This window comes from Lycium barbarum, chromosome 6 (genome assembly GCF_019175385.1).
Source record: "Lycium barbarum isolate Lr01 chromosome 6, ASM1917538v2, whole genome shotgun sequence".
NCBI classification, from domain to species: Eukaryota; Viridiplantae; Streptophyta; class Magnoliopsida; order Solanales; family Solanaceae; genus Lycium; species Lycium barbarum.
Genome location: NC_083342.1, coordinates 846,144 through 873,191, shown reverse-complemented (window position 1 = coordinate 873,191; position 27,048 = coordinate 846,144). Strand labels below are relative to the sequence as shown.

At 36.1% G+C, this 27,048-nt stretch overlaps 2 protein-coding genes across 2 annotated transcripts; both read right to left on the bottom strand.

The window, feature by feature from the left end:
- Window positions 1–16,875: 16,875 nt before the first annotated feature.
- Window positions 16,876–18,009, bottom strand: LOC132600018 (uncharacterized). The gene has a single exon (XM_060313155.1). It carries the CDS (start codon window positions 18,007–18,009, stop codon window positions 16,876–16,878), a length of 1,134 nt encoding a protein of 377 aa, XP_060169138.1.
- Window positions 18,010–20,185: 2,176 nt separating this feature from the next.
- On the bottom strand, window positions 20,186–21,430 carry LOC132600005 (uncharacterized). Its single transcript, XM_060313142.1, has one exon. It carries the CDS (start codon window positions 21,428–21,430, stop codon window positions 20,186–20,188), a length of 1,245 nt encoding a protein of 414 aa, XP_060169125.1.
- Window positions 21,431–27,048: the final 5,618 nt, after the last annotated feature.

Genomic DNA, 27,048 nt, shown 5'->3' with positions numbered 1-27,048 from the left:
ACACATCAGAACAAGATATATACCAAAAGTATATGCTCCGGATCAAAAGGGAGCACTCCAACAGCAGAACAGGTACCCTAAGCTGGTGGCGTATCTCGAGGTGCGTCTGTACCTACTGGCATGTAGCGCAGCCCCCGAAGAACAGGGGGTCAGTACGAAAGTGTACCGAGTATGTAAAGCGGAAATGTAATAAACATAATCATAGTATGAACCAGTAATACAGAATTATAGCGGACAGAATCAAACCCGAACCGAAGCACAGAGTGTACGGACAGAACTACAGTACATATCGTGAGCACGGGGCGTAGCCAACAGAGACATAATATGAATCAGAGGAACAGAGTATAGCTGACAGAGTCATACCACAGATCAGGAGTGCAAATGTAGTTGACAAAATCGTAATCTGAATCAGAGGTACAAAAGTGTGACAGACTGAGTCATAATCCGAATCGAACGTACAGAAGTGCAACAGACAGAGTCATGATCCAGATCAGATTTCCAGAAGTGTGACAGACAAAATCATATCTCAGATCAGACATACAGAGCTGTAACAGACAGAATCATGCATGCAGAGTCATAAGCATATACAGACATACATATCATAAATCAGATCCCGGCCCTTTTATAAGGGACGCGGTAATAGAACCCGGCCCTCTTAGTACGGGACGCGGTGGACAGACAGATCAGATCAAATGCCATCCTGGCCGCCATCCCCGACAAATCACATAATCAAATCATAATCAGATATAAACAGATCCCGACCCGTACATCCGAGGGACGCGGTGAACAATGCAGTGGAAGTGCACGAATCACAGAACCTGGCCCGGGCGCAGTGAAGGAAGCATTGAGGTATCCACGAACAGATTAATGAGAAACCATATGCATACAGACCATTATACAGACTCAATGAAACCGAAGTAGTCCAGATGGTAGGTCAAATCGAAGTAATCGGACAAGATTCATAGTATATACGCATATATGTCATGTGGGATGGCACGACAGATTTCATCAGAACAACGTGTCCAGAACCGTACCAGGCGTCTAGATATATTACAAGATTCTCAAGAATAGTCGTAACACTTGACATATAGCAGACATACAAGGTTCGGACAGAAATAGGTTAATCAGAGCCATACATAAAATATCAGAGCTTTGTGGGCCCACCTTGGGCCGAACTTAGGTAGTATATGTAAATGGTGACTAATAGACCTTATGAGGTCATCCATAGTCATTTAAGTCATTCCGACTCCGTTTATGGAAGTTACGCACATATAGGCAATTTTGCCGACAAAAGAGAAAGGAACAATTCAATCTTACTGAATGATTTTGAGTTATTTTCAATTTCGGAGTGTGAGAAGCAGAAACGCTATCGAGGCTCGCTTTCAAGCCTGTTACACTCAGAACATGTCAAAGAAAGAAGGGCAAGACTTTACATACCTGGATTGCGCCTTACGCTCGTCAAATCTCAATTCCCGTTTCGTCCAAAAACTGCAAACGGTCACTTTTACCAGTTACTATTCATGAAAGTTAACATTTTAATCTTTGGGTTATACTTGGCTACCGAAATTTCGGCAGCACTTCCCCTATAAATTTGACACCCCGAGAATTTAACTCGGCTCGGAATATTCAACAACAACCCACCAACAACATCAACAATCACAATAAAACATGATACAACACTATTAGTCTACTTTCCAATATAATGCCATAATTCCTCCAACACTTCCAAATCAATGCGAACTTACATCATTTTTCCTTCATTTAAATTATAATAAGGATCATAACAATACAACTAACATATCAAACAAAACAATTCATCACCATCTCAAATTCTTCCATAGCCACGGCCAACATCCACATTTTTCAATTCAACCCAATTCATTCAACTTTCATTTCCAATATAGATTTCACACAACCATAACTAGAATACAACATAAAATCAACTCATCTTTGCCTACACAACACATGCTCATGCACAGCTACATACTGCTTCACATAAGCATCATGCAACATGTTTTCATGATTTCTACTCATTTTCTACATTCCACAACACAAACTAACCCTCACAACATAATTATAAGGGGTGAATTCTTACCTTTTTCTTCAAGTTTCTTCACTCCACCAAATTACTCAAACGACGAAACCAATGAGTTATCTTCCGAAATAATTGCACCACGTTGTAGAGGGACCTTGAATTAGTATAGATACCACAAGAAAATAATTTTGGAAGCAAGATTTCTTGATCCTCTCTTCCCACTCTCTTGGCCGAATGGCCTTTATGTTTTTCTCTTGGTTTTCTTTGTTTTTCTCCTTCTTGCCTTTGTCTTGAAAGTTCTAGAGAGCTTAATGAATTCTTGTTCTTTTTAAATAAGTTGCCACATGACCAAGTCACATGACTTAAATCATGGGTTGGGCCAAGCCATAACATGGCCGGCCACCCCACTCCTTTGGGCCTAAATTTTCATCCAATTTTTTTTTAGCCCAATTCATAAGAAATCTCATTTTGAAATTCCCGAAACTAAATTTCTAAAATTTCAATTTTTCCCTTGGCCTTCTCCAACACTTCCCCACCAATCTTTTTCATGAACAATATGCATATATCTTAATTCCAATCAACACATGACCTTATTCTTCACTCTTCAAAATTATTTCGAATTTTTCAAATATGCAAAAATGCCGGATATAACAAGTCGTTTGTCCGTGTATCCGTTGGTCCGTTATGACCGTTGCTGAAGCGCATCAGTGGTGTCACATCATGGTCGGCTACCAACTATGCGTGTGTCAGACGGCGCCGTCAGTCTAATCCCACCAAATCTGTGCAGGGGCTGTCCTTTTTATTGCTATTTTATTAATTCATATTGTATGAGGCCCATGGGCTCACTGCTATAAATAGGGTATATCCTCCTCCCTTAAGGGGGTTGGCTCATCTTTTTACTTTCAAGAACATTTGTAACACAAAATACATATATACAAATCTTGCTCTCCAAATACAGATTCGGTCCATTGCAAATCTTGTCATTTACGTTATATTTCTTCAATCGACTCGTTACATGTGCATATATCCGGTATTTGCACCTGTCATTCGTCTATAAACAAGCATTCATATCATCTCTTTGTGATTCATATTGAGACTCAAGCACGTATCCTATATCCACATATAAATTTAATTGGTTACCAAATTCGGGGTAAACAAGATGGAGTATTATTAAGCATATAAGAATAACTTTTCTAACATATACCATAAATATAATTAGGATTCCCCCGGAGGGAACTACTAATTGTACTTCAACTAAAGAAATAAGAAAATATCTCTTTAAGAACAGTGATCTTTCACGACAAAACCGGTTTTCTTCTATCTTGTATCTTATTTTTGTAACAATCTTGTAAGGAAATACAGGCAATTTTCTTCATTCTTAATTACTAGTTACTAGTAGTCTAGTACCATTCTGAATATATTATTTAATGAACCAAAATTTAAATATCATAATATAGGGACGCTCAAAATATTAATCAGACTCGACAGGATCAATTATGTTCATTAATATATCTTTTTATTTTCAATTCCATTTTAGGTAAAGGCTTTTATAGTTCTCAGTCTTTGTCATGGCGACGTCTGACGCTGCTAGTATACAATGAGAATTTAGCTTTTATATGGATCTAATAGCTCTATTTAAATCTGGACTATAATTAACAATATTAATTATCAATAAGTGTTCAGAAATTGATTGGGATTTAAGTATTTAACTTGGCAATTAAGAGGTGAATACAGCTACTTAATTAAAGGGTTGATTAAGAATTTAAGCTCAGAAATAATCGATTTTTGTTTAAAATACTTCAACCTGCTAGTGGGCTGATTTAGAGTTTTGGAAACACGTCTAACCTACTAAAATCTTGCCTGTTGATTTTATAATATTATGGAAATAGACGGCATAAGTTTTTATTGTCTTTTTTAATTCTATGATATCACTAGTTAAAACTTCTACCTTTTATATATATATATATATATATATATATATATATATATATATATATATATAAGGATAAGGTTTATTCAGTAATACTATGAATTATTATCTTAATTTATCACTTAACTATGATAAATTGGATGAAGTATGTGGACCATTTAACGTGAAAGTTTAACTTGTCAAAGAAATTAAAACACAATTTTATTTATTTAATTATGTTTTCATACACACTTCACGTGTTAGCTGCCTGATTTTCTTTTAGCGTAGGACTTTTACCTGCTTTAATACTATGTTAAATATGTGACTATTTCATCTAAAAGCTTCGACCGTTAGAAAGTGAACATTTTATTTACTTAATTATCTCTTTTTACAAAATTAACATGGTTCAGTTTTAAATTTTAGCTTTCATCTTCTTATTCTGTTTTTGTTTGAATTTCCTTTTTCCTTCTTCAGCAACACTTTAGATGCATGAGTCATGACGACATTATGAATAGGTCCAAAAGTGGAATTTTGTCTAAAACATTACTGGCCGCCATAACATAATTATACTAATCATGGATTAAATAATTACCAACTAATAATCCACGATTAAACATTTAAGTTTACTTATCATGAGTTGACCTGGTTAAGTGGTTTATGCAAATTGCAATATAATCATTAAGATTAAGAGTGATATACTTCGATCTAATAATAAGGTACTATATAAGAACAAAAAATTCCTAATTGCAACTTCCCATTGACAACTTCCCACAAATCCTCGCCAACAAGGTAGGACTCCAAACAGGTCTTCCATACCTTGTAGTTGGACTGGTTCAATAATTCCATCCCCAGTCCATTAGCACGACCGCACACATCCATTTAGAAAAAAACAATTGAATCAACCACTAACCCGATCTTGAAAATATATCCAGAAGCCAACGTATATGGCTATGGCTCTGATACCATGTAGAGAAATATAGCAGAAGAACAGGTAAATCGGAGAGACCTTCTGCTAGCCCAAGATCGTTAACTAAAATCGGAAGATTCAACTAAAGAAGAGGAAGCTTTGAAAAGGAAGTATTTACTTGAATTGCTTTGAAGTGGGTTGTGTTGGTTAACTTGGCTTGGTTACAAATGACTAAGGTCACCCCTAGTTATACTTGTGCAGAGATGGTTCTAGAAATACTTCTAGATACATCCATAAGACAAATCTAGTTATCTTTCTATCTTCTAGCACTACTTAGAATATCTAGATATTTCTATCTTCTACTATAAATATCTAAGTGTTTAGAATTTCTAGACATTTCCTAAGTATATATATCAAAGATATTACAATATAACTTTCTAGAAACTCTTCTAAATAGCTATGATATTTATTCTTCCAAAAAATTAACTTTAATTTTTCACACGACGATGGTAAGGGGATCTTAAAGAACCAACCAATTTCTGAGCGTAACATAATGGTAGTTTGAGATCTAAAATTATTTTACCTTTGGTCACACTGTATAAGCTTGTGTTAATGGTAAAGTAGCCTCCGCTAGCACGAATCATTAGCAAAGGAAGTTCCTCAGCGGAACTTGACTTCATTCATTGTTGTAGGGCGTTATGATAGTTAGATACAAAAAAAAAACCATGACTTGCACACAGCGCCGAAGCATAAGCAATCAAAGATGGAAGATATTTTTTGAAAAATCAAGTCGAGTATCAAATCCGAAAGCCTTGTCCAGTCTCTTGATCTTAACTAGGTATCCATGTGTGCAAGTTAATTTCAATGTGGACCGGCTTACAATATATAACTCTTTTTCCCTTTGTCAAATAAGAAGTTAAAAGATAAAACAGAAAAAGAGATATAGAGATTGAATCATACTTACAAATTCTTATTCTATAAAACGTGTTGCAATTGAAGTAGAAAACCTCATATATAGGTACCTTTTTGTCTAAGAAAATGTCTGCTAACTTTTAGGGAAAGAAATCAAATTATCATAGAATTCTTTTTCTTCTATAAGAAACTTTCGTTTCTAATCTTAACCATTTATGTCGTGTATTCCGGGTCACATAAAATTTGTTTCCAAAAAAACTAAGAAAAAGTTAAGCCATAAACATTAAACACAAGAAGTCACACGACCACATAAAACACGTGTAAGTTTTATACACTGTCAATGTAAATAACTTTTTACAAAGTTCATATATATAATAAGCTACCTTAAAATGTGAGATTTGGAAAAGAACCGTACTTTTAATTAGGATCTGCACCGATTAAACAAATTGACATTTTAAATTATGGGAATTTCGGTGATTTATGCGAAAAGGATGGTAGAAGCTAGAAAAAGGGGTAAAAAACTATAGCAAATATATCGACTTTGAAAGCTAGCTGATGACGTTGAAAAAAGATCAAAATATTTGCAAAACAAAAGACTACCTTTAAAGTGATCTGTATTTTGGAGCTTAAACAATAATCCCTACCTGAAAGAAATTTTGTAACACAACTCTCTCCGGAAAAAGAAAAAAATAAATTAGAATAGGTTCTGCTAGAGTCTAGAATTCAAACTTATATATCACACACTGATACCAATACAAAATAATATTAAAATACCGTACCATTTGTTTTTATAAATAATGGTAGTGTTCAGACCAGGCTATATTAATTCGCCAAGTAGGATACCATGTCTAAGATGTAACTAATTTTTGGGGTAGGAATTATCCATAATGCCGGTATGTTGTCATTGATTGACGGCTTTAAAGAAAAATAGGTGTGGAGGCCGCCATATTGAAGGTGAACGATGTTCATCATGTATTCATGATTTGGTGACAACTCATTTTCCATATAGTATACAGAATTGCCTTTTCATCCTGAAAATTTGAAACCTGAAATAGACATGGAATAATGGTCACACAAAAACAAGGCTTCATCTCCCAAGTCTGTGGGGTCCAGTCCCCTATCCCATATTTTAAAAAAGGAAGATTTTTCTTCCTTTGACAAATTATACATTGGCAACAATTGTGGACTTGGCTAACAAGTCAATTTCTTTGTTCACATTTTCATGATGTAAGCGCTTACCTCATCATAATCGTGATGTAAGCGCTTACCTCACTATAGGAAATTCATTCCTATAAATAGGCAGCTTATGGTTCATTTGTAACACACCAAAATCTCAGACAATACATCTGAGTGAGAGCAAAGTGAGGTATTCCATAGACTGTAAGAAAATAGTCTGTGAAGAAAAATAGAGTGTGAGTGATATTGTAGTGAGGTGGGAAAAATCAAAGGAGTGTTTTTCTTTTTTGAGTGTGTAGTGGTCTTTGGAGTATTTATACTCGTGACTACACAGTGTAAAATTCCTTACTATAGTGATATCAGCTGCTCCTCTTGGCCGTGATTTTTCCCTTATTCAGAAGGGTTTCCACGTAAAATCTTGGTGTCATTATTGCTGCATTTTATTCTTGCTGATTTAACCATAACTTAGTGTTCCGCGTTTATCACTAATACCGTGAATATTATTTTTGCGGGTCTATTTTATTCCCAACAAGTGGTATCAGAGCCAAGGTTCTGTCTGAGTATGCTTTGTGGTTGCAGCACAGTCTGAACTTCCACATCAGAAAAGAATTACTTTGGTCTTCGAATAAAATAGTATTTGTATTTGTGATAAACAATGGAAGCCAACACTAGTACAATGGTTACTTTGAGTGGCGTAAATTATGCCATTTGGAAGGGCAAAATGGAAGATTTGCTCTATGTCAAGAATTTTCATCAACCTGTCTTTGGAAATAAAAAGCCTGATAATAAATCAGATGAAGAGTGGAATTTGTTGCATCGGCAGGTTTGCGGCTTTATTAGACAGTGGGTTGACGATAATGTGTTGAACCATATTTCTGGAGAAACACATGCTCGGACCCTATGGGAGCATCTTGAAAGTTTGTATGCTCGAAAAACTGGTAACAACAAGATGTTTCTGATAAAGCAAATGCTGAGTTTAAAATACCACGATGGTTCCGCAATGACAGATCATCTGAATATTTTTCAGGGGATCATTAACCAGTTATCTGCTATGGGCATTAATTTTGATGAAGAAATTCAAGGCTTGTTTCTACTTGGTTCCCTACCAGATTCTTGGGAAATTATTAGAACTTCATTATCAAATTCTGCTCCGGATGGTGTGATCTCTATGGATCTTGCCAAGAGCAATCTTTTAAATGAAGAGATGAGAAGAAAATCTCAAGGTTCCTCCTCATCAGATGTCTTGGTGACTGACACTAGGGGGAGAGGCAAGAATCGTGGTTCTCAAAATAGAGAACATCATAGAAGCAAATCCAGAAGCAGACTTAAAGATATTGATTGCTATCATTGCGGGAAAAAAGGGCACACAAAGAAGTTTTGCCGGATTTTGAAAAAGGAAAATAGAGATAAGGAGGAAAAGAAAGAAGATGGCAATCGTGTTGCCGCTGTCACTACAGAAGATCTTGTTACTGTCCTTGATGCGGATCTGATAAACATTGCTTGTGATGAGTCAAGCTGGGTTGTGGACAGTGGTGTCGCATCTCATGTGACATCAAGGAAGGAATTTTTCTCATCCTATACTCCGGGTGACTTTGGAACTATGAGTATGGGTAATGAGACTATATCTAGGGTGGCTGGTGTTGGAACGATTTGTTTGAAAACTAGTACTGGAACTAAACTAGTTTTAAACAATGTAAAGCATGCACCTGATGTTCGTTTGCACTTGATCTCTGTTGGTGTTTTGGATGATGAGGGATATGTCAGTACCAATGGTGCTGGAAAGTGGAAGCTTACTAAAGGTTCCATGATTGTGGCTCGTGGTGAAAAGCGTCGTGGTCTATACTGGACTACGGCCTCTACCTGTGTTGATATGGTGAATGCAGTTGAGAGCAATAGCTCTTCAACGTTATGGCATAAGAGGCTTAGCCACATTAGCGAGAAAGGACTAAATGTTCTGGCCAAAAATAAATTATTGTCAAATTTCGAAAGTGCTAAATTAGAAAAGTGTGAGCACTGCTTGGCTGGAAAACAAAATAGAGTTTCTTTCAAGTCTCATCCTCCTTCAAGAAAGACAGAGTTGCTTGAGTTGGTGCATTCAGATTTATGTGGTCCAATGAAGACAAGGACTTTGGGTGGTGCACTTTATTTTGCTACCTTTATTGATGATTGCTCAAGGAAACTTTGGGTCTACGTCTTAAAGACTAAAGACCAAGTGTTGGGTGTCTTTAAGCAGTTTCAGGCCTCAGTTGAAAGAGAAACTGGAAAGAAGCTGAAGTGTATTCGTACTGATAACGGTGGTGAATATTGTGGACCGTTTGACGAATACTGCAAGCAACAGGGTATCAAACACCAGAAGACTCCTCCTAAGACTCCTCAGCTTAATGGTTTAGCAGAGAGGATGAACAGGACCTTGATGGAAAGAGTCAGATGTTTGCTTTCTGAAGCAAAGTTGCCGAATTCCTTTTGGGGTGAGGCTTTATTGACCGCTGCACATGTTATTAATCTATCCCCTGCGGTTGCTTTGCAAAGTGATGTTCCAAACAGAGTTTGGTATGGAAAGGATGTTTCCTATGACCACTTGAAAGTGTTTGGTTGTAAAGCTTTTGTACATGTGCCTAAAGATGAAAGGTCGAAATTAACTGCCAAGACAAGGCAGTGCATCTTCATTGGTTATGGCCTTGATGAGTTTGGTTACAGGCTATATGATCCAATTGAGAAGAAGGTCGTGAGAAGCCGTGATGTTATCTTTATGGAGGATCAAACCATTGAAGATATTAGCAAAGCGGAGAAGATAAAATCTTCAAGTTCTGAAGGTTTAGTTAATCTTGATCAAGTTCCTCATACAAATGTTGATGACGTTGGTGGGCTCGATGACGATGGTGATGCCCAGAATCATGTTCCAGATCAGCATGTTGATGATGATAACGATGCTGCTATTGATGAGGTAGATGCTCATACTCATGAAGTCGTGGATGAGTCAGATATTCCACTTAGAAGGTCTACTAGACAGTATGTTCCTTCTTCCCGTTATTCACCTAATGAGTATGTATTACTCACTGATGGGGGAGAACCTGAATGTTATGAGGAGGCTATGAAAGATGAGCACAAGGATCAATGGATTGAAGCCATGCAAGATGAGATGAAATCTCTGCGTGAGAACCATACTTATGAGTTGGTAAAATTGCCTAAGGGCATGAGAGCTTTGAAGAACAAGTGGGTGTTCAAAGTTAAAGCTGAAGAACACAGTTTGAAGCCCAGATACAAAGCTAGATTGGTTGTTAAGGGATTTGGTCAAAGGAAAGGTATTGACTTTGACGAAATATTTTCTCCTGCCGTGAAAATGTCCTCCATTCGAATAGTTCTTGGTTTGACTGCTAGTCTTGATTTGGAGATTGAGCAGATGGATGTGAAGACTGCTTTTCTTCACGGTGACTTAGAAGAGGAGATTTATATGGAACAACCTGAGAGCTTCAAGGCAAAAGGTAAAGAAATTCTTGTATGCAAACTCAAGAAGAGTCTATATGGATTGAAGCAAGCTCCCAGACAGTGGTACCAGAAGTTTGAGTCTGTTATGGGGGAGCAAGGCTACAAGAAGACTTCTTCAGATCACTGTGTGTTTGTACAAAGATTTTCTGATGATGACTTTATCATCCTTCTGCTATATGTGGATGATATGTTGATTGTAGGCAAAAATGCTTCCAGGATTGACGAGTTGAAGAAACAATTGAGTAAGTCTTTTGCAATGAAAGACTTGGGTCATGCTAAGCAGATTTTGGGCATGAGAATTACTCGTTCGAGAGATGAAAAGAAGCTTTATTTGTCGCAGAAAAAGTACATAGAACGTGTACTAGAGCGCTTCAATATGAAGAGTGCTAAGTGGGTTAGCACACCTCTTCCTGGTCATCTGAAATTGAGCAAAAAAATGTGTCCTACAACAACAGAGGAAAAAGAGAGAATGGCCAAGATTCCTTATTCCTCTGCCGTCGGAAGTTTAATGTATGCAATGGTATGCACTCGACCAGATATTGCTCATGCAGTCGGTGTTGTTAGCAGATTTCTCGAAAATCCAGGGAAAGAGCATTGGGAAGCTGTGAAGTGGATACTCAGGTATCTAAGAGGAAGCTCAGATGAATGCTTGTGTTTTGGAGGATCAAATCCAATTTTGAAGGGCTATACAGATTCTGATATGGCAGGTGACCTTGATAACAGAAAATCCACTACTGGATATTTGTTTACTTTTTCAAGGGGAGCTATATCATGGCAGTCGAAGTTGCAGAAGTGTGTCGCACTGTCTACAACGGAAGCGGAGTATATTGCGGCTACTGAAGCTGGCAAAGAGATGATATGGCTCAAGAGATTCCTTCAAGAACTCGGATTGCAGCAAATGGAGTATGTTGTCTATTGTGACAGTCAAAGTGCAATAGACTTGAGCAAGAACTCCATGTACCATGCGAGAACAAAACACATCGATGTCAGATATCATTGGATTCGTGAGCAATTGGAAAGCGAATTGTTCCGAGTCAAGAAGATTCACACGAATGAAAATCCTGCAGATATGCTGACCAAAGCGGTACCGAGAGACAAGTTCGAATCGTGCAAAGAACTTGTCGGCATGCACTCAAATTAGAAGCCAGTGTACCCTCCTTCAGGTGAATGGGACTGGAGGGGGAGATTTGTGGGGTCCAGTCCCCTATCCCATATTTTAAGAAAGGAAGATTTTTCTTCCTTTGACAAATTATACATTGGCAACAATTGTGGACTTGGCTAACAAGCCAATTTCTTTGTTCACATTTTCATGATGTAAGCGCTTACCTCATCATAATCGTGATGTAAGCGCTTACCTCACCATAGGAAATTCATTCCTATGAATAGGCAGCTTATGGTTCATTTGTAACACACCAAAATCTCAGACAATACATCTGAGTGAGAGCAAAGTGAGGTATTCCATAGACTGTAAGAAAATAGTCTGTGAAGAAAAATAGAGTGTGAGTGATATTGTAGTGAGGTGGGAAAAATCAAAGGAGTGTTTTTCTTTTTTGAGTGTGTAGTGGTCTTTGGAGTATTTATACTCGTGACTACACAGTGTAAAATTCCTTACTATAGTGATATCAGCTGCTCCTCTTGGCCGTGGTTTTTCCCTTATTCAGAAGGGTTTCCACGTAAAATCTTGGTGTCATTATTGCTGCATTTTATTCTTGCTGATTTAACCATAACTTAGTGTTCCGCGTTTATCACTAATACCGTGAATATTATTTTTGCGGGTCTATTTTATTCCCAACAAAGTCGTCCAACTCTTCAAACAGGGATCCTTGGGTGTTTGATTGGCTTGCAACGAACTTGGAAATCTTGACATTTGATGGCTTATTATCTCTTGGAAAGGATATTTGAACCCTTAGCACCTCATCAGTTGTGGTCTTTATGAGATAAAATTTTATGAAAGGACTTGAATTCGTAATTGACGAATGTCTAATAATCTCTTTCACTTTCCTAGTAGTGTTGTCTATAGATAAAACCGTGTTTTCATAACTCACAACATATATAGTATCTCTCATTGTAGTATATCATATCACAAAAATCATTTACTTCGAGTATATAATAATAAGTAATGATCCAGGTGTGACTACCAGGTTTTAGGATAGCCAAGCCATTAAGTCTACTCCAACCCTTGATCATTGCCGCAACCTCAAAATTATTTGGATTTGTTGATGGATTCTTGGTTATAATAATTTTACCGGCAAAATATTTACGGCGAGGAAGATTGATTGTCTCTCGAGAGAAAGGATTGAAAAGTTGGATGAGCAAATCAGAATCATGTTGAAAAGCAAGCCAACCATGTGAAGATCCACAACATCTCCAAGTGTTGGGAAAGGGTAGTGTGAAGTCAAAGACTATTTTACTTTTGCTAGCACTACTGTATAAGCTTGTATTGTCGAATTCTTTTTCTCGACTTGTACAGATCATTAGCAGAGGAAGTTTCACAACAGAACTTGAATTCAAGCGTTTTTCCAAGGCGTAGTAATTATTGGATACGAAGGAAAACCATGACTTGCACAGAGCGCGAAAGCGTGAGCAATCAGAGATGGAAGATAACTTGTGAAAAATCAAGTCGAGTATCAAATCAGGAAGCCCTGCCCAATCTCTTGAATCCATGGCGTATATGACCAGTTATTGAATAATTGAATCAGCAAACTGGCTCTGAGTATATCTGAAAAATATGTGGCGTTTGTGTGGGAGATGGAAAAACTGGGGATCGCAATTGTCCCTTATATTTTCTTTTTTGGTCCGTTCTTGTTTTTGTTGCCTTATATATATAGCAGAATAATAATTGGGTAGAGGATCCCAATTCTTTTTGATATAAACAAAGTCATGCAATAATTTGATTCCTACAATTAATAGGAGAGTTTGCATGCATATTTTTCAAATATAAGTTTTGGTTATTTCCTTGACTTGGTAATTGCCAAATCAATCTGCTGTAAACCATTAGTTATGAGTTGCTGTCTTATTGTGAATACGTGATGTCCCAATCCCATGTTGATTTACAACATATTTTTATATGAAAAGTTTTCAATATAGAAGTAAAAAGGTAACACATTGAAAAAAATAAACCGGCCCTTAGCAGTTATTACTGTATTTAATATTTTATGGATTTCAAGGCTTAACTTGTATAAAGAGACAAATAACGCATGACATAAACCCAAAAAATTAAATTAAATACCCAATCGACCTGAATTCTTGGTCATTAAGTCAATGCACCCAAAGTAAGTGTCACGCCCCGAACCATGGCCTGGACGTAACACAGCACTCGGTGCCTGACTGCATGTGACCGAGTGAACCACATGGCTTGCTGAATCATCATGATACATAACATAAGCGGAATATAACGTGAATGCATGATGAGCCTTTATAAAACATGGTAAGTCATAATACTTAATAGAATACTTGTTTAAACATGAGTGAGCCAAAATGGCTATACGACTCCAAATGTCTGACATGACATAACTGACTTGTCTAGTCTATGAAACCTCTATCATGAGTCTGACTAGAAAACATACTTACTGGGACAAGGCCCCCAACATACCTTTAGATGCAAAACTAAATAAAGAAAGACAATGTCTAAACCCCGAATGAGATGGGGCTCACCAATAAGCTGGTACGAGCAAATCCTAATGAGCAGAAGCGTCGTCCTGTAAATCCGTACCTGCATCGTGAAATGCAGGCCCCCGGGCAATAAAAGGGGACGTCAGCACATTGAATGTACTGGTATGTAAAGCAACTGAATGAAATAACATGGGACATGAAATAACATGATAAAAACTGAAACAGAAAACATAGACATGAGCATGAGCATGAGTACATAAACATGAAGCTGAAACTGAAAACTGAATACTGAAACTGAACATGAACATGAGTACTGTAAGCATGAAATAATCTGTAATACCGACATGATCCACCACGGGAAGAAACGTGGAGTCTGATCTCTGCCCGATCAGCTAAGCTATCTCGTACCTTGCCGGGGCACGAGACATGAATCTAATATAAATGGATCCAAAATCCCTCAATGGGGAAAATATGAAGGAATCGTCCTAACTGGGCGGAGCGATCCTTATCCTACGTTGGCATACGTAGTTTCAGGCTATCTGAGCCTTCTCGGTATTAATACAACTCCTGAATCATGAAAATAACTGAAAACATGATTTCTGAATCTTGACATGAACATGGGTACATGAAGACATGACAATAAATACATATATAAAAGTTTTTCATGAAAATAAGCATAATATCTCATATCTTGTGTTATAGAACCCATGGGATGCAAGTTATGGGTTTTCATAGATTACGGACTGGGTCTCAATTACCAAAACAGTAAATTAAGACTAATTAACGGAATTGTAACTGACCATATAATATACATCATGGTTCAAGTGTCTAAGGTTTAGCATGAATATACCTAGAATCCTAAAACTTGGTGTGTAATCATGGAATACTGAAACATGGGGAAGAACAACGATGTTCTCACACGTGGATAGCGCCTACATACCTTAACTTCCTGCTTTTGAGCGTATCACAATGTCCTTCAATCTCTTCAACTTTAATCTATAGTAATATAGGTCATAGGGACTCTATATTAGCAACAATATCCATGTTTTGTTCATCTAAGCATTTTATTAAACACTCGGTGGGCATGAAGCTCCACAACCTTCATTAATGGTGTTTCCTTTACCCAATCCCCACTCTATTACTTCTAGCTGATTCTACAATCTCAAATAGGTGTAATTAACATCATTCTTCATCACCCACATGAATACAACAATCCCAAGTCAACAATCCAAAACTCTAGCATAGTTCATATAATCCTCTTTATCAAACCCATTTACTATTCTCCCAAAAACTCACCAATTCACAACTATAAATGTTTAGAGAGTAGAAACATTACCTTTTTGAAGTCCAATCCTCTTGAATTCGGGTTCTAGGGTTTCCACATCCAACAATAATGTTCCAATCCTAACTCTATAGATTAGAAGAGTTTACTCAAGTTAGAAAAGGGATTAGGGATTTAAATTCAACCTAGAATCATGATAAAAACTTACCTTGGAAGATCTTGAGGTTTGGAACTTGTTCTCTATGAGTTTAGAGAGAATTTTCATGAATGGGGGGCTGGGGAAATAAACCCCAAGTCCTAAATATAGCTTAAAACGCGTAAACCCGACTTTTGACCAGAAACTGACCCTGTTATGCGATGGTCGCGCGACGCACATGCATCGCACGACCATACTCAGATCATTAGTCAGAGTAGGGGTTTTTGTGCGATCGGCGTGCGGCGCGGGGCCATCGCACGCGCCCGCACGCGCCTGCACAAGCGACGGGTATCGGTTCTGAACAGCGTTCGGTAAAATAGGCATAACTGCTTGTACACAGCTCTGTTCAAGACCCATAATATACCGGTGGAAATATATTTCAAAGGGCTACAACTTTCATCAAGGAAGTTTTCCCAAATTCCAAATAAACAAAGGGGTTATGGTCGTTGGAAGTAAGACCTTCTATAAACCCACTTGCAAACATGCCTCGTAGAGTGGCTTCCAACTTTTCTTTGCCCAAAGACATTTCTTATGACTTAATTGGTTTTCAAAACACTTCCTATAACCCTCATATTAGTTCCATTATATTATCATCTTATGAGTCAAACTTTCGCCCGAAGCTACGAGGTGTTACAGTAAGTTGACCAAATCCGATGTGGATTCAGCACCCACACCAAAGCCGGTGCTGTAGAGATTTTGAAGGTTCCAAGCAACATAGATCTCAACAGACACTGCTTGAATCATTTCAATTTTAGATCTCATACTCAAAAATTCGCCAATATTAGTCAGACATTCATCCGCCATAACTCCATAATAATCACTAGACGAGGAAGTACTAATTTTATATTTACTCCATGCATCCTTTTTTTTTCTAGTCTTAGTTTAAGTATTGGCTAGCTTCTTTTTCTCCCGAGGATGATAAGGAGTCATCACTTTTCTAATTTTAATTGAAAGAGATGTAGAATCAAAGTAATTGGTGTAATTTTGAATCTGAAATCATGTGTGTTGCGACGTAGTTCAATGGAATATTATTACCATTTATGTTCATTTTTTTGCAATAATATTCTTTTGTTTCTGGGTTTTCTCTCGTTGTTTCAAAGTTTGCGGGCCTTAGATTCTGAAATGTAGATTTATCTGCGTCTTGTTGACTAAGTAGTTAGGTATGGAACACATAAATATTACACAACAAAAATAGAAGATGTTCTACCAGAATTTACAATGGAACGTTATTAGCTATTCAAACTTATATATCACACACTATTAATACACATAAAAAATGATACTAAAATACCGTACCAATTTTCTAAATATGGTGGTTTTCAGACCAGACTACATTAATTCGACAAGTAGGATACCATGTCTAAAAATAAGTAAGTTTTGGGGTGGGAATTATCCATAATGCTGGTATGTTGCCACCAGTTGATGCCGTAAATGAAAAACGTTTGTTGAGGCCGCCTGCATATTGAAGGTGAATGATGTCTATCATGTATTCATGATTTCCTGGCAACTCAAGGGGTAAGCCATTGTCCATATAGTATATAGAATTGGCTTTACATCCCGAAAATTTGGAAGCCGAAACAGATATGGAACAATGGTCACACAAAAACAACGCTTCATCCCCCAAGTCGTCCAACTCTTCAGACGTGGATCGTTGGGTGTTTGATTGGCTTGCGATGAACTTGAAAATCTTAACACTTGATGGCTTATTATCTCTTGGAAAAGATATTTGAACCCTTAGCAGCTTGTCAGTTGTAGTCTTTATGAGATAATTTTTTATGAAAGAATGATCACTTGACTCCATAATTGACCGATGTTGAATAATCTCCTTTAATTCCAGACTAGTGTTGTCTATAGTTAAAACAATGCCTTCATCAGTAACAACATAGTATCTCTCATTGTAGTATATCACATCGCATATACTACTTTGATGACAAGTGAAATCCCAGGTGTTACTACCAGGTTTTAAGATAGCCAACCCCTCGTGAGACTGCCAAGCCCTAACCGTTGCTGCTACCTCAAAAGTATTTCGATCTATTGATGGATTCTTGGTTATAATAATCTTACCGGCAAAACATTCAAGGCTAGGAAGATCTATTGTCTCGCCAGAGAAAGGGTTGAAAAGTTGGATGAACAAGTACAACTTATGTTGAATAGTTAACCAACCATAAGAAGAGCCACAACATCTCCAAGTGTCGGACAACAACGGTAGTTTGAAGTCAAAGATTGTTTTGCTTTTGACCACATTGTATAAGCTCGTACTAATATCAAACTTTTTTCGATCGGTACATATCATTAGCAGAGGGAGTTCTTCGATAGAATTTGAACGAATGAGATGTTGTAGGATGTCGTAATTCTTGGATACGAAGGAAAACCATGACTTGCACACAGCACCAAAGCGTAAGCAACTAGATATTGAAGATAACTTGTGAAAAATCAAGTCGACTATCAAATCGGAAAGCCCTGCCCAATTTCGCAATCTTGACTTTGCATCCATGGAGTATATGACCAGTTGTTGAATAACTGAATTCACCAACTGGCTATGAATATATATTAAAAATATGGTGTGTTTGTGTGGGAAAAGGAAACGCAACTGTCCCTTTTTTTAATTAAAAATAATAATCTCTTTTGGTCCTTTCTTGTTTTTTGTTGCCTTATATAGCAGCAAAATAATTTGACTCCTACATTTAATAGGATTTGCAACATGCCGGGTATCATAGGTACTGCCTATTTTATCCTTGGGTTGTTTATCTGTTTTTGTTTAAATTTCCAGTGGTAATAATCATAATTATGCTTTGTTAACGAGACAAATATCTCATGACATAAACCCAAAATCAAACTAAATGCCCAATCAGCCTATACTTCTTGGTCATATATAAACGTTGTCCATACTAACATGTGAGACTGATACCTGTCACTTGATTTTTAGGTAAATGGTGAGCACCCTTTGGCCAAGGCAATCGTTGAATATGCTAAAAAGTTGGATGAGTAGAACAAGAGCCTGATGTTGGACCAAGGCATTTCTGTTCCAGTTGATGCTGATGAAGAAGTATTAGCAGGAACAGAAGAATTGACACATATTGCTAATGGTCGTGACCCAGGGAGCTGCCACAATTTCTCTAGGGAAAAAATATTGGCTCAATTTCCTTATTTTTCCATTGTAGAACACATTCTTTCTGTTTCGATAATTCATATTTTTTAACCGTCAGAAGATAAGAAAGTGGATGTATTGAGTTTGATTGTTCTTATTTTAAGTGAATAGCATTCTTTTGAGTTTGGTAATTCTTTTATTATTATATTCGAACTGATTTCTCTTGTGAATTTTATTTTTGATGCCATAAAAAAATGATTAGTTAAACATGTGGATTAAAGTGAATTCATGATCAATTTTAGTCGCCATAATAATTGCCATTAAAACAGGTCTCCTTTAATGGCAATTATTGCATATTTCTCGACAATAACAAAAGCCGTAAAATATGCTTGATATTACATTTCTAAGATAGCTTTAATGGTAATAGTAATCGCCGCTAACTAAATGCCGCTAAAAGAAATTACTTTTAGCAGCAATAATATGGGGTCTTTACCAGCACTCAACATAAATACCGCTAAAGGCTTTAGCGACCTTGGATCTAATGGCATTTAATCAATTGCCGGTAAATATTTTTACGGCAATAAATATTGCCACTAAAAGGAAAATGTATTACCGCTAAAAGCCTATTTTGGTGTAGTGTCAAAACACCCAAAGTAAATTGACTAAATTCGATGTGGAACTCACATCCACAGCCAGGTTGTAACGGATTGACACGATGCAATAGGAATTTAAAGAGTCCGAGCAACATAGATCTCACTAAACACTACTCGAATCACTTTAATTTTAGGTCTCACACTCAGAAAATTGCCAACAATCATAGTCGACATTCATTTGAGTCGGAACTCTGCTTCGACTGATGGGAGAGAGCATTAGCATAGGTTGATTTCGAATTCGTACTAATTTTATGTTTACTCTATACGTCTTAGTTTCTATTTATTAAAACAGGTTTAGAAGTACAAATAATATTGGTGTAATTTTGGATCAAAAATCATGTGTAGTTGCGATTTAGGCGTCTTGTTGACTAAATATAGTCAGATATGGAACACATCCTTCCTCGTATAACTTGAAGAATGCACAACTTAAATATTACACACTAATACTAAAATAAACATAAAAGACATTGAAATTCACTACAAAGTCTTATTTTTATTCACTTTTTTTGTAGTGACGGTGTCTTAGCTCGTTTTGTTGCACTTTGACTATTCACTGAATAATTGCAATTTTCCACCAACACAAGTATCGGATAATAATATATGCAGATTGACCTACGGAAACACCATATATAACAAGTAGTAGTTAGCATTATGGAGTACTATTTTGACTCTATAATACAACTTAATGATATAATCCAATTTAAACGCCAAACATAACAAGAGAGAGTGACCTACGGGAAAAGGAATTAATAAAAATCTAAGCACTCCTATCTTACAAATATGATGTAGTTTTCCTGAAAATATAAAATTCTAGTACTTTACTAACAGACGAAAATAGAAGATTTGTACCTATTCAAACTCATATGTTACAGACTGGTACTAATATAAATAATGATATTAAAATGCTAACCGTATCTTAAGAAGTGGCACTAGCTAGAAAATCTTGGGGTAGGAATTATCCATAACACTGGTGGCGTAGTGTTGTCATGGCCTATGTACTTCCGGTATCTATTGGATCCTTCAGAAGTAAAGTAATTTTGGTATATCGAATGCAGGTGCGGCATTAATTTTGGAGAGTCCGAGCAACTTAGGCTGTCAGCAATTGATGTCTCGAAAGTATAACGGCTTCTAAATCTGCCATCTTGAAGGTTAATAATGTCCATATAATATTTCAACGGACTTTCCTGTGAATCGTTATAGTGCATATGGTATATGTAATTTGATTCGCATCCCGGAAATTTGGAAGCCGAAACAGACATTGAACTATGACGACACAAGAACAAAGCTTCATCTCCCAAGTCGTCCAACTCTTCAAACACGAAATTTTGGGTCGTAGGGCTTGCAATCAACTTGGAAATCTTACTTGATGACTTATTATAATATGGATGAGATATTTCAACCCTTAGCAACTCGTTATTTGTGTTCTTTACGAGATAAAATTTTTTGAAATCACTTTTCTCATTAAAAGGTGCAATCTCCTCAAAATTCAAAGTAGTGTTATCCATAGATAAAACACCACCTCCATAAGTCAAAACGTAAAATCTCTCGTTATAATATATCATATCATGAGGACTAGCGTGGGGACGCTTGTAAATCCAGGTTTTCCTACCAGGTTTTAGGATAGCCAAAATAAACGCGATGGAGGACGACTTGGATATAGCCGCGACCTCAAAATTATGTGGATTGGTTGTAGGATTTTTGGATAGAATAAATTTCTTAACACGAAATTTAAGAGTAGGAAGATGGATTGTCTCACCGGAGAAAGGATTGTAAAGATAGATACTAGTGCGATAAGGATTGTAACGGTAGATATTAGTACGATCATGTTGTTGAAAAGCCAGCCAACCATGAGAAGAACCACAACATCTCTGAGTGCGAGGTAATGGTAATTCGAGGTCTAAAAGTTTTGTATCTTTGGCCACACTATATAAGCTTGATTTGAAAGAATTGCATCCTCGATTAGCAAATATCATTAGTAGGGGAAGTTCCTCAATGGAACTTGACTTCATACGTTGTTGTAGGATGTCACAATTTTTGGATACGAAGAAAAACCATGGCTTACACACAGCACTAAAGCGTAAGCAATCAGAGATGGAAGATAACTTGTGAAAAATCGAGTGGAGTATCAAATCAGAAAGCCCTGCCCAGTCTCTTAATCTTAACTTTGAATCCATCGCATATGACCCCTTGTTGAATAACTGAATCTAGTTCTGAATATATATGAGAAATATGTTGTGTTTGTGTGGGTGATGGAAAAGTTTGCGGACAATTGTCCCTTTTTTATAATTTTTCTTTGGGTCTTTTCTTGTTTTTTGTTATGCGCCTTATATATATAGCTGCAAAATAATTGGGCAGAGGATTCCCAATTCTTTTTTATATAATGAAGTCGTGCAATAAATTTGACTCCTACATTTAATAGGAGAGTTTGCAATATGCAACGTATCCTATATTCACAATAAAGTAGCACTCCTGATAACTAATAGTTTGCAACACTGTACCAGATTGATTTGGCAACCAACAAATAAACGGAGTTCAACGTAGACCAACATCTTAATATAGATATGTCTCATTAACAAAGCACAATTGTGAAGAATACCACTGGAAATATAACCACAAAACGGCGAAACAGCCTAGGATAAAATAGGCAGTACCTTGTACATATTGTAAAATCAGCTAACTGGAACAATACATTTTGGCATCCAAAATACAATAAACTCTATAGGCTATATGAGATTGAATACAACGAAAATACACTAAGTACCGTAGTATTTTTTTTTTTTAACAGCAGGAGCATCAAATCTGCAGGGCTCAAGCTTGCCATAGGGATATAACCAAGTGGAAATTAGCACAATGCAACCTTTGATGTTTGAAAATTGATGTTTGAAACAATTTTCAAACATACAGATTTAGGCATTGCAAAGACAGATAGGATAAAATAGGCAGTACCTAGTGCACAATTAATATTGTAAGATCAGTTAACTGGAACAATGCATTTTAGCATCCAAAATAGAATAAACTCCATAAGATATGGAGTACGAGATTGAATACAATGAAAATACACTACGTACCGTAGTGAATAATTTTGTAATTTTATTAAAAAAAAAAAAAAAAGGGTCACAACAGTGCTATTTAGCATCAAATCTGCAGGACTCAAGCTTTCCACAGGGCTATAAACAAGTGGAAATGAACACAAGGCAAACTTTGATGTTTGAAACAATTTTCAAACATACAGATTTAGGCATTGCAAAGACAGATTCACTTATCTTCCCACACTGATTCTTACAGTGCTATCAAAACTTATGGCAAACACAAAATACAGCCTTATACTGCAGCATCAACATTCAGTTTCAATCATTCGTTTCAACACCCAAACCATTTTAGCCAAAGATCATGATTCGACTATAATCTTATACTAGCTAGTCCAGATTGAAGACGACTTCAGCTTTAGGTGATGCATGCTGAAATTTGGTTAGCTCAACAAGTAGTCGGACTGTTGCATAATATCCTATTTTGGCTGGTACAGGTTCCTCACGTTCCCTTGGCGTGATTAGCATTCTCACGAGCACTGGAGACTTGGCTAACAAAAATTTGACAAGTTGTATCTCTGGCTTTGACCCTATGATATTTCTTAGCTCAACATCCCTGAGGTGATTAAATGTCACTTCTGAGGAAGCTTCCACTTCAATAAATTCAAAAACCGGAATATCATTATCGTAATCACCCACCTAAGAAATATTACCGAAGACCCCACTCCTATAAACTTATCGAGGATAAAAACGTATGAAAAATAATGAAGAGAAAGGAAAGAGTCAAAAACCTGCATTTCAATTTATTGTAAATACGGGAAGCTTCTGATCAAGCAAAGAGCACATGCAACCTCCAATTCACCCAGACAAAAACTATAAAGGTAAAAATGTTTGACAGAGTTAAGAATATAGGGAAGCCTCACTGCTAAAACTTCATCTGCTCCAACAAAGAGCTAGGAAAGACAATACCAAAAATCAGGATGATTCAAAGCCCAAATCATGTTCCATCATTGAAAAATTCATTACAATAAAGTGATGAAGCACATTTACCTCGATACTACCGTTATCCAAGCTGAAATGCTCAAGAACAGAAAAAGACTCAAAAAATGTGGCAAGAATAAATTTACCTACCCCATATAAATCTGCATTATACCAAAGGGTGAGTTTAGTCAAACGAGGAATTCTTAAACATACAGATGTTATATTTCTCAGCATGGGAGCATTAATTTCAATGACGTTGTCACTACCGTGGTCGCTTAAAGTAACATCCAGCACAAGCTCCTCAAGCAACGGGCAGTTAGCGATAAGAATTTGCAGAAATATGGAAGAAATATTAACATGACGTAATTCCAGGCTAACTAACCTATCAGATCCTTCGAAGGCAGGTGAAGGAAGCGGCATTGAACAATTTTCAAGAGCCGTATGCCTCAATAGAAAAATTGAGAAAATTGCAGAAGGTAATTTGTATCGCTAAGCAACTGTATCGCTAAGCAACGGAAGTTCAAGAACAAGATGCTGAATGCCATGCCCAGAGAGAAAAAAATATCAAGTTGTCAATCTTAGGACATGGCATCAGGAAATAACTAATGTGGAGGGTAAACTCAGTAAGTTATCCTGCATAAAGATTTAAAAGGTGGCTGATAACGTTTTTCAATCCAATTATAGGGGATAATAAGTCGTAATCCATTTTCCAATAGTGTGCCATCAAGTGTCAACTGCGCAAGTCTGCCCTTTTTTGATAAGATGCTTGTCTTCACATCATCTCGTAGAGGTAAAAGCATAAGAATATCATCGATTACATTACCAGGAAGGCCACTAAGTATATCCAGCGATACACTTTGATAACCACGCCTTTTTACCTTAGGAGGCATCGTGAAACAATAATCACCAATAAGAATTCTGCAGAACTTAAACAAGAATAAGATGGCTAGGAATCACCAAACTATTCAGATAGAACTGCTATTCACATTTTCATAATGCTAAAACTTCGGGTGTGTTCGGTACTAAGGAAAATGTTTTCTTACAAAACAAGTCCGTTTCTCAATTATTTTTTAGTATTCGATAAATAAGCAAGAAAAGATTATACCAAAAATATTTATATGTAATCTAGCAAAACACTATAGGTGTGGGATGGGGTGGGAGTAGGATTTTCGGGGTGGCAGGGGAATGGGATGGTCAAGGTGTGGGGGTTGAGGTGCTGGGCTGGTGGGGAGGAGATAATAAAATTGGAATATCATTTATTGAACTTGTTTTTCCTACTTCCGAAGTTATTTTGAGGAACTTGCTTTGCTCGAGAAAATAACTTTCAAAACATTTCGACCAACCAAACATGAGAAAATTGAAAATATTTTCTGGCAACACCGTTAAAGAAGAACAAACAGAGACTTCCTACAATAAATCACTCCATAAATACTTCAACATTAATCAAGGGGATTAATAGGATTTATAATTCAAAAGAACAAATCTTCAGAGACTGACATCTAGATAAATAAGATTAGGAGAGAAAAAAAAAAACCAAACTCTGGAATATTTCAGATTCACAGCTTTGGCTAGATGAGGCATAAAAATATGGAGTACTAGAATTTGAAAAGCTAAGTAATCTTAATTAGTAGCGTTATTCCCACAATCAGCATACTCTAATACGCAAACGGAAATGAACAAATCATGTCATATTAAACAAAGGGAAGAAAAGGTAAATGATTTTTTAATTCGGAAAACGGGAGTCCGTCGAGGAAAGAAGGCGACAGTATATGTGAGCCACTTTTTTGACGAGGTATATCAAGTTAAAATCGCAAAGTTGAGGGTATATTTGTCCCTTTTCCCTTAAACAAATACTCAATCTGTTTCAATTTGTTTTTCTGGTTTTGATTTAGCACGAAATTTAAAAATGCAAAAAAAAAATTTGAATCTTATGGTCTTAAAATAAAATAAAAAATATGAATATAGAATGTATCAAAATGCATATGTCATGTGGAGAGATGGAATTACAAGTTGCCAAAAAAGGAGAAAAATATTCTTTTTAAAACGGACTAAAAAGGAAATTAAGACAAACAAATTGAAATAAACGAATTACTAATTAGTTCATCTCAACAAAAATACAGAACCTAGCTATAACAGCAGTAAACACTAATCGAAATTAGTACACATGCACGCATATAAACAAGAAAAACAACATCAAAAGAGGATTAAAAAAGAATATATATACACCCCCTGGCAACATCATCAGTATACAAAAAAGGAAAGAAAAATAAAAGTAAAGAGAAAGTGTCGACCTTAAGAGCTTTCGATGCAACAATTAGTCTAAAATGAGTCTTTTAAAAAAACACGGAACCAGTCCAAAATGTGAAAACTTTTGGTTTTTCAAGATCCAAATCTTAAAATTACATATTTTGTCCCTAAAATGGGTTGGCCTTTAATTTGTGCCCTTTAGCCACTAAAGTTATATATGGTGGGGCATAAATTCTTTAGAAACTTAATTCATGTTATGGCATAATTTGTGAATATTATAATATGAAAATATAAACTTATTTCATGTGAACTTTTTCTATTATGAGGGACCTAAATTATAAACCAGCATAAAATAAGGGGAAAAGTGCAAATGATCCGATTCAAATTATATAAACTTTGACCAATATATAATTTATCCTATTGACATGAGAAAATAATAACTTATAGTACTTTTTTATATAGTTTTTGACTATCTAAATTTTAATTTTAAATCATAATTGATGTAATTTAATTTAGCTTAAAGAATTAGTCAAATTGACTCTCGGAATGCGAAAGGTCACACATAAATTGAGACCCATGGAGTATTATTTTGTACATGGTGTTTATAGTTAACTATATAAATTTATTATATTAAGAAATTTAATAGAGTTAAAATGTTTACTATTTAATTATGATTAAGTGCTAAGAGTTTACATGCAAACACATGTCATGCATTTATTGTCTTGATATATACAAATTCCCAGCAACGCATAAGTCATCTTTGTATAAAAAACAAAGGTGCAAATATACCCCTCAACTTTGCAATTTAGAGCAGATATATCTGTTGTTACAAAAATAGTGTATATATCCCCCTACTGTTACAAAATGGTGCAATTATACCTCTGCCGTTACAAAATGATGCAACTATATCCTTTTCACTGACGGGATTTTAAAAAAAAAATTATTTAGGTTTTTTTTAATTTAAAAAATGTCACGTGACTTTAAAAAAATTTTACGCATTTTTTTTAGTAGACATACTTTTCTAAAGCCACACAATAATTTTTTTTCTGGTTGGTTGGATCTGGTTCGTTTAAAAAAATGGATAGACTTATTTTTTAAAGCCACGGATACTAGGAAAAAAATGTGGCTTTAGAAAAGTATGTCTACTAAAAAAATGGGTAGACCTTTTTTTTTTAAAGTCACATGGCATTTTTTAAAATAAAAATTAACCTAAACGATTTTTAAAAAAAAAATCCGTCAGCGAAACGGGTATATTTGCACCATTTTGTAACTACATGGATATATTTTGCACCATTTTATAATGACAGGGGCATATATACACTACTTTTGCAACGAAAGGTATATCTGCTCTAAATCGCAAAGTTTGACGGTATATTTACACTTTTGCCCTAAAAAATATATTAGACCAGCATTTATGACACTTCGTAAAACTCTCAATAAATTGTACTCCGTGATTAAATTATTGATATATGCGTATATTCTTGAGTCCCTTATAAAAAACAAGGGAAAGAGGTTGAGATAAATCACTTACAAAGTTC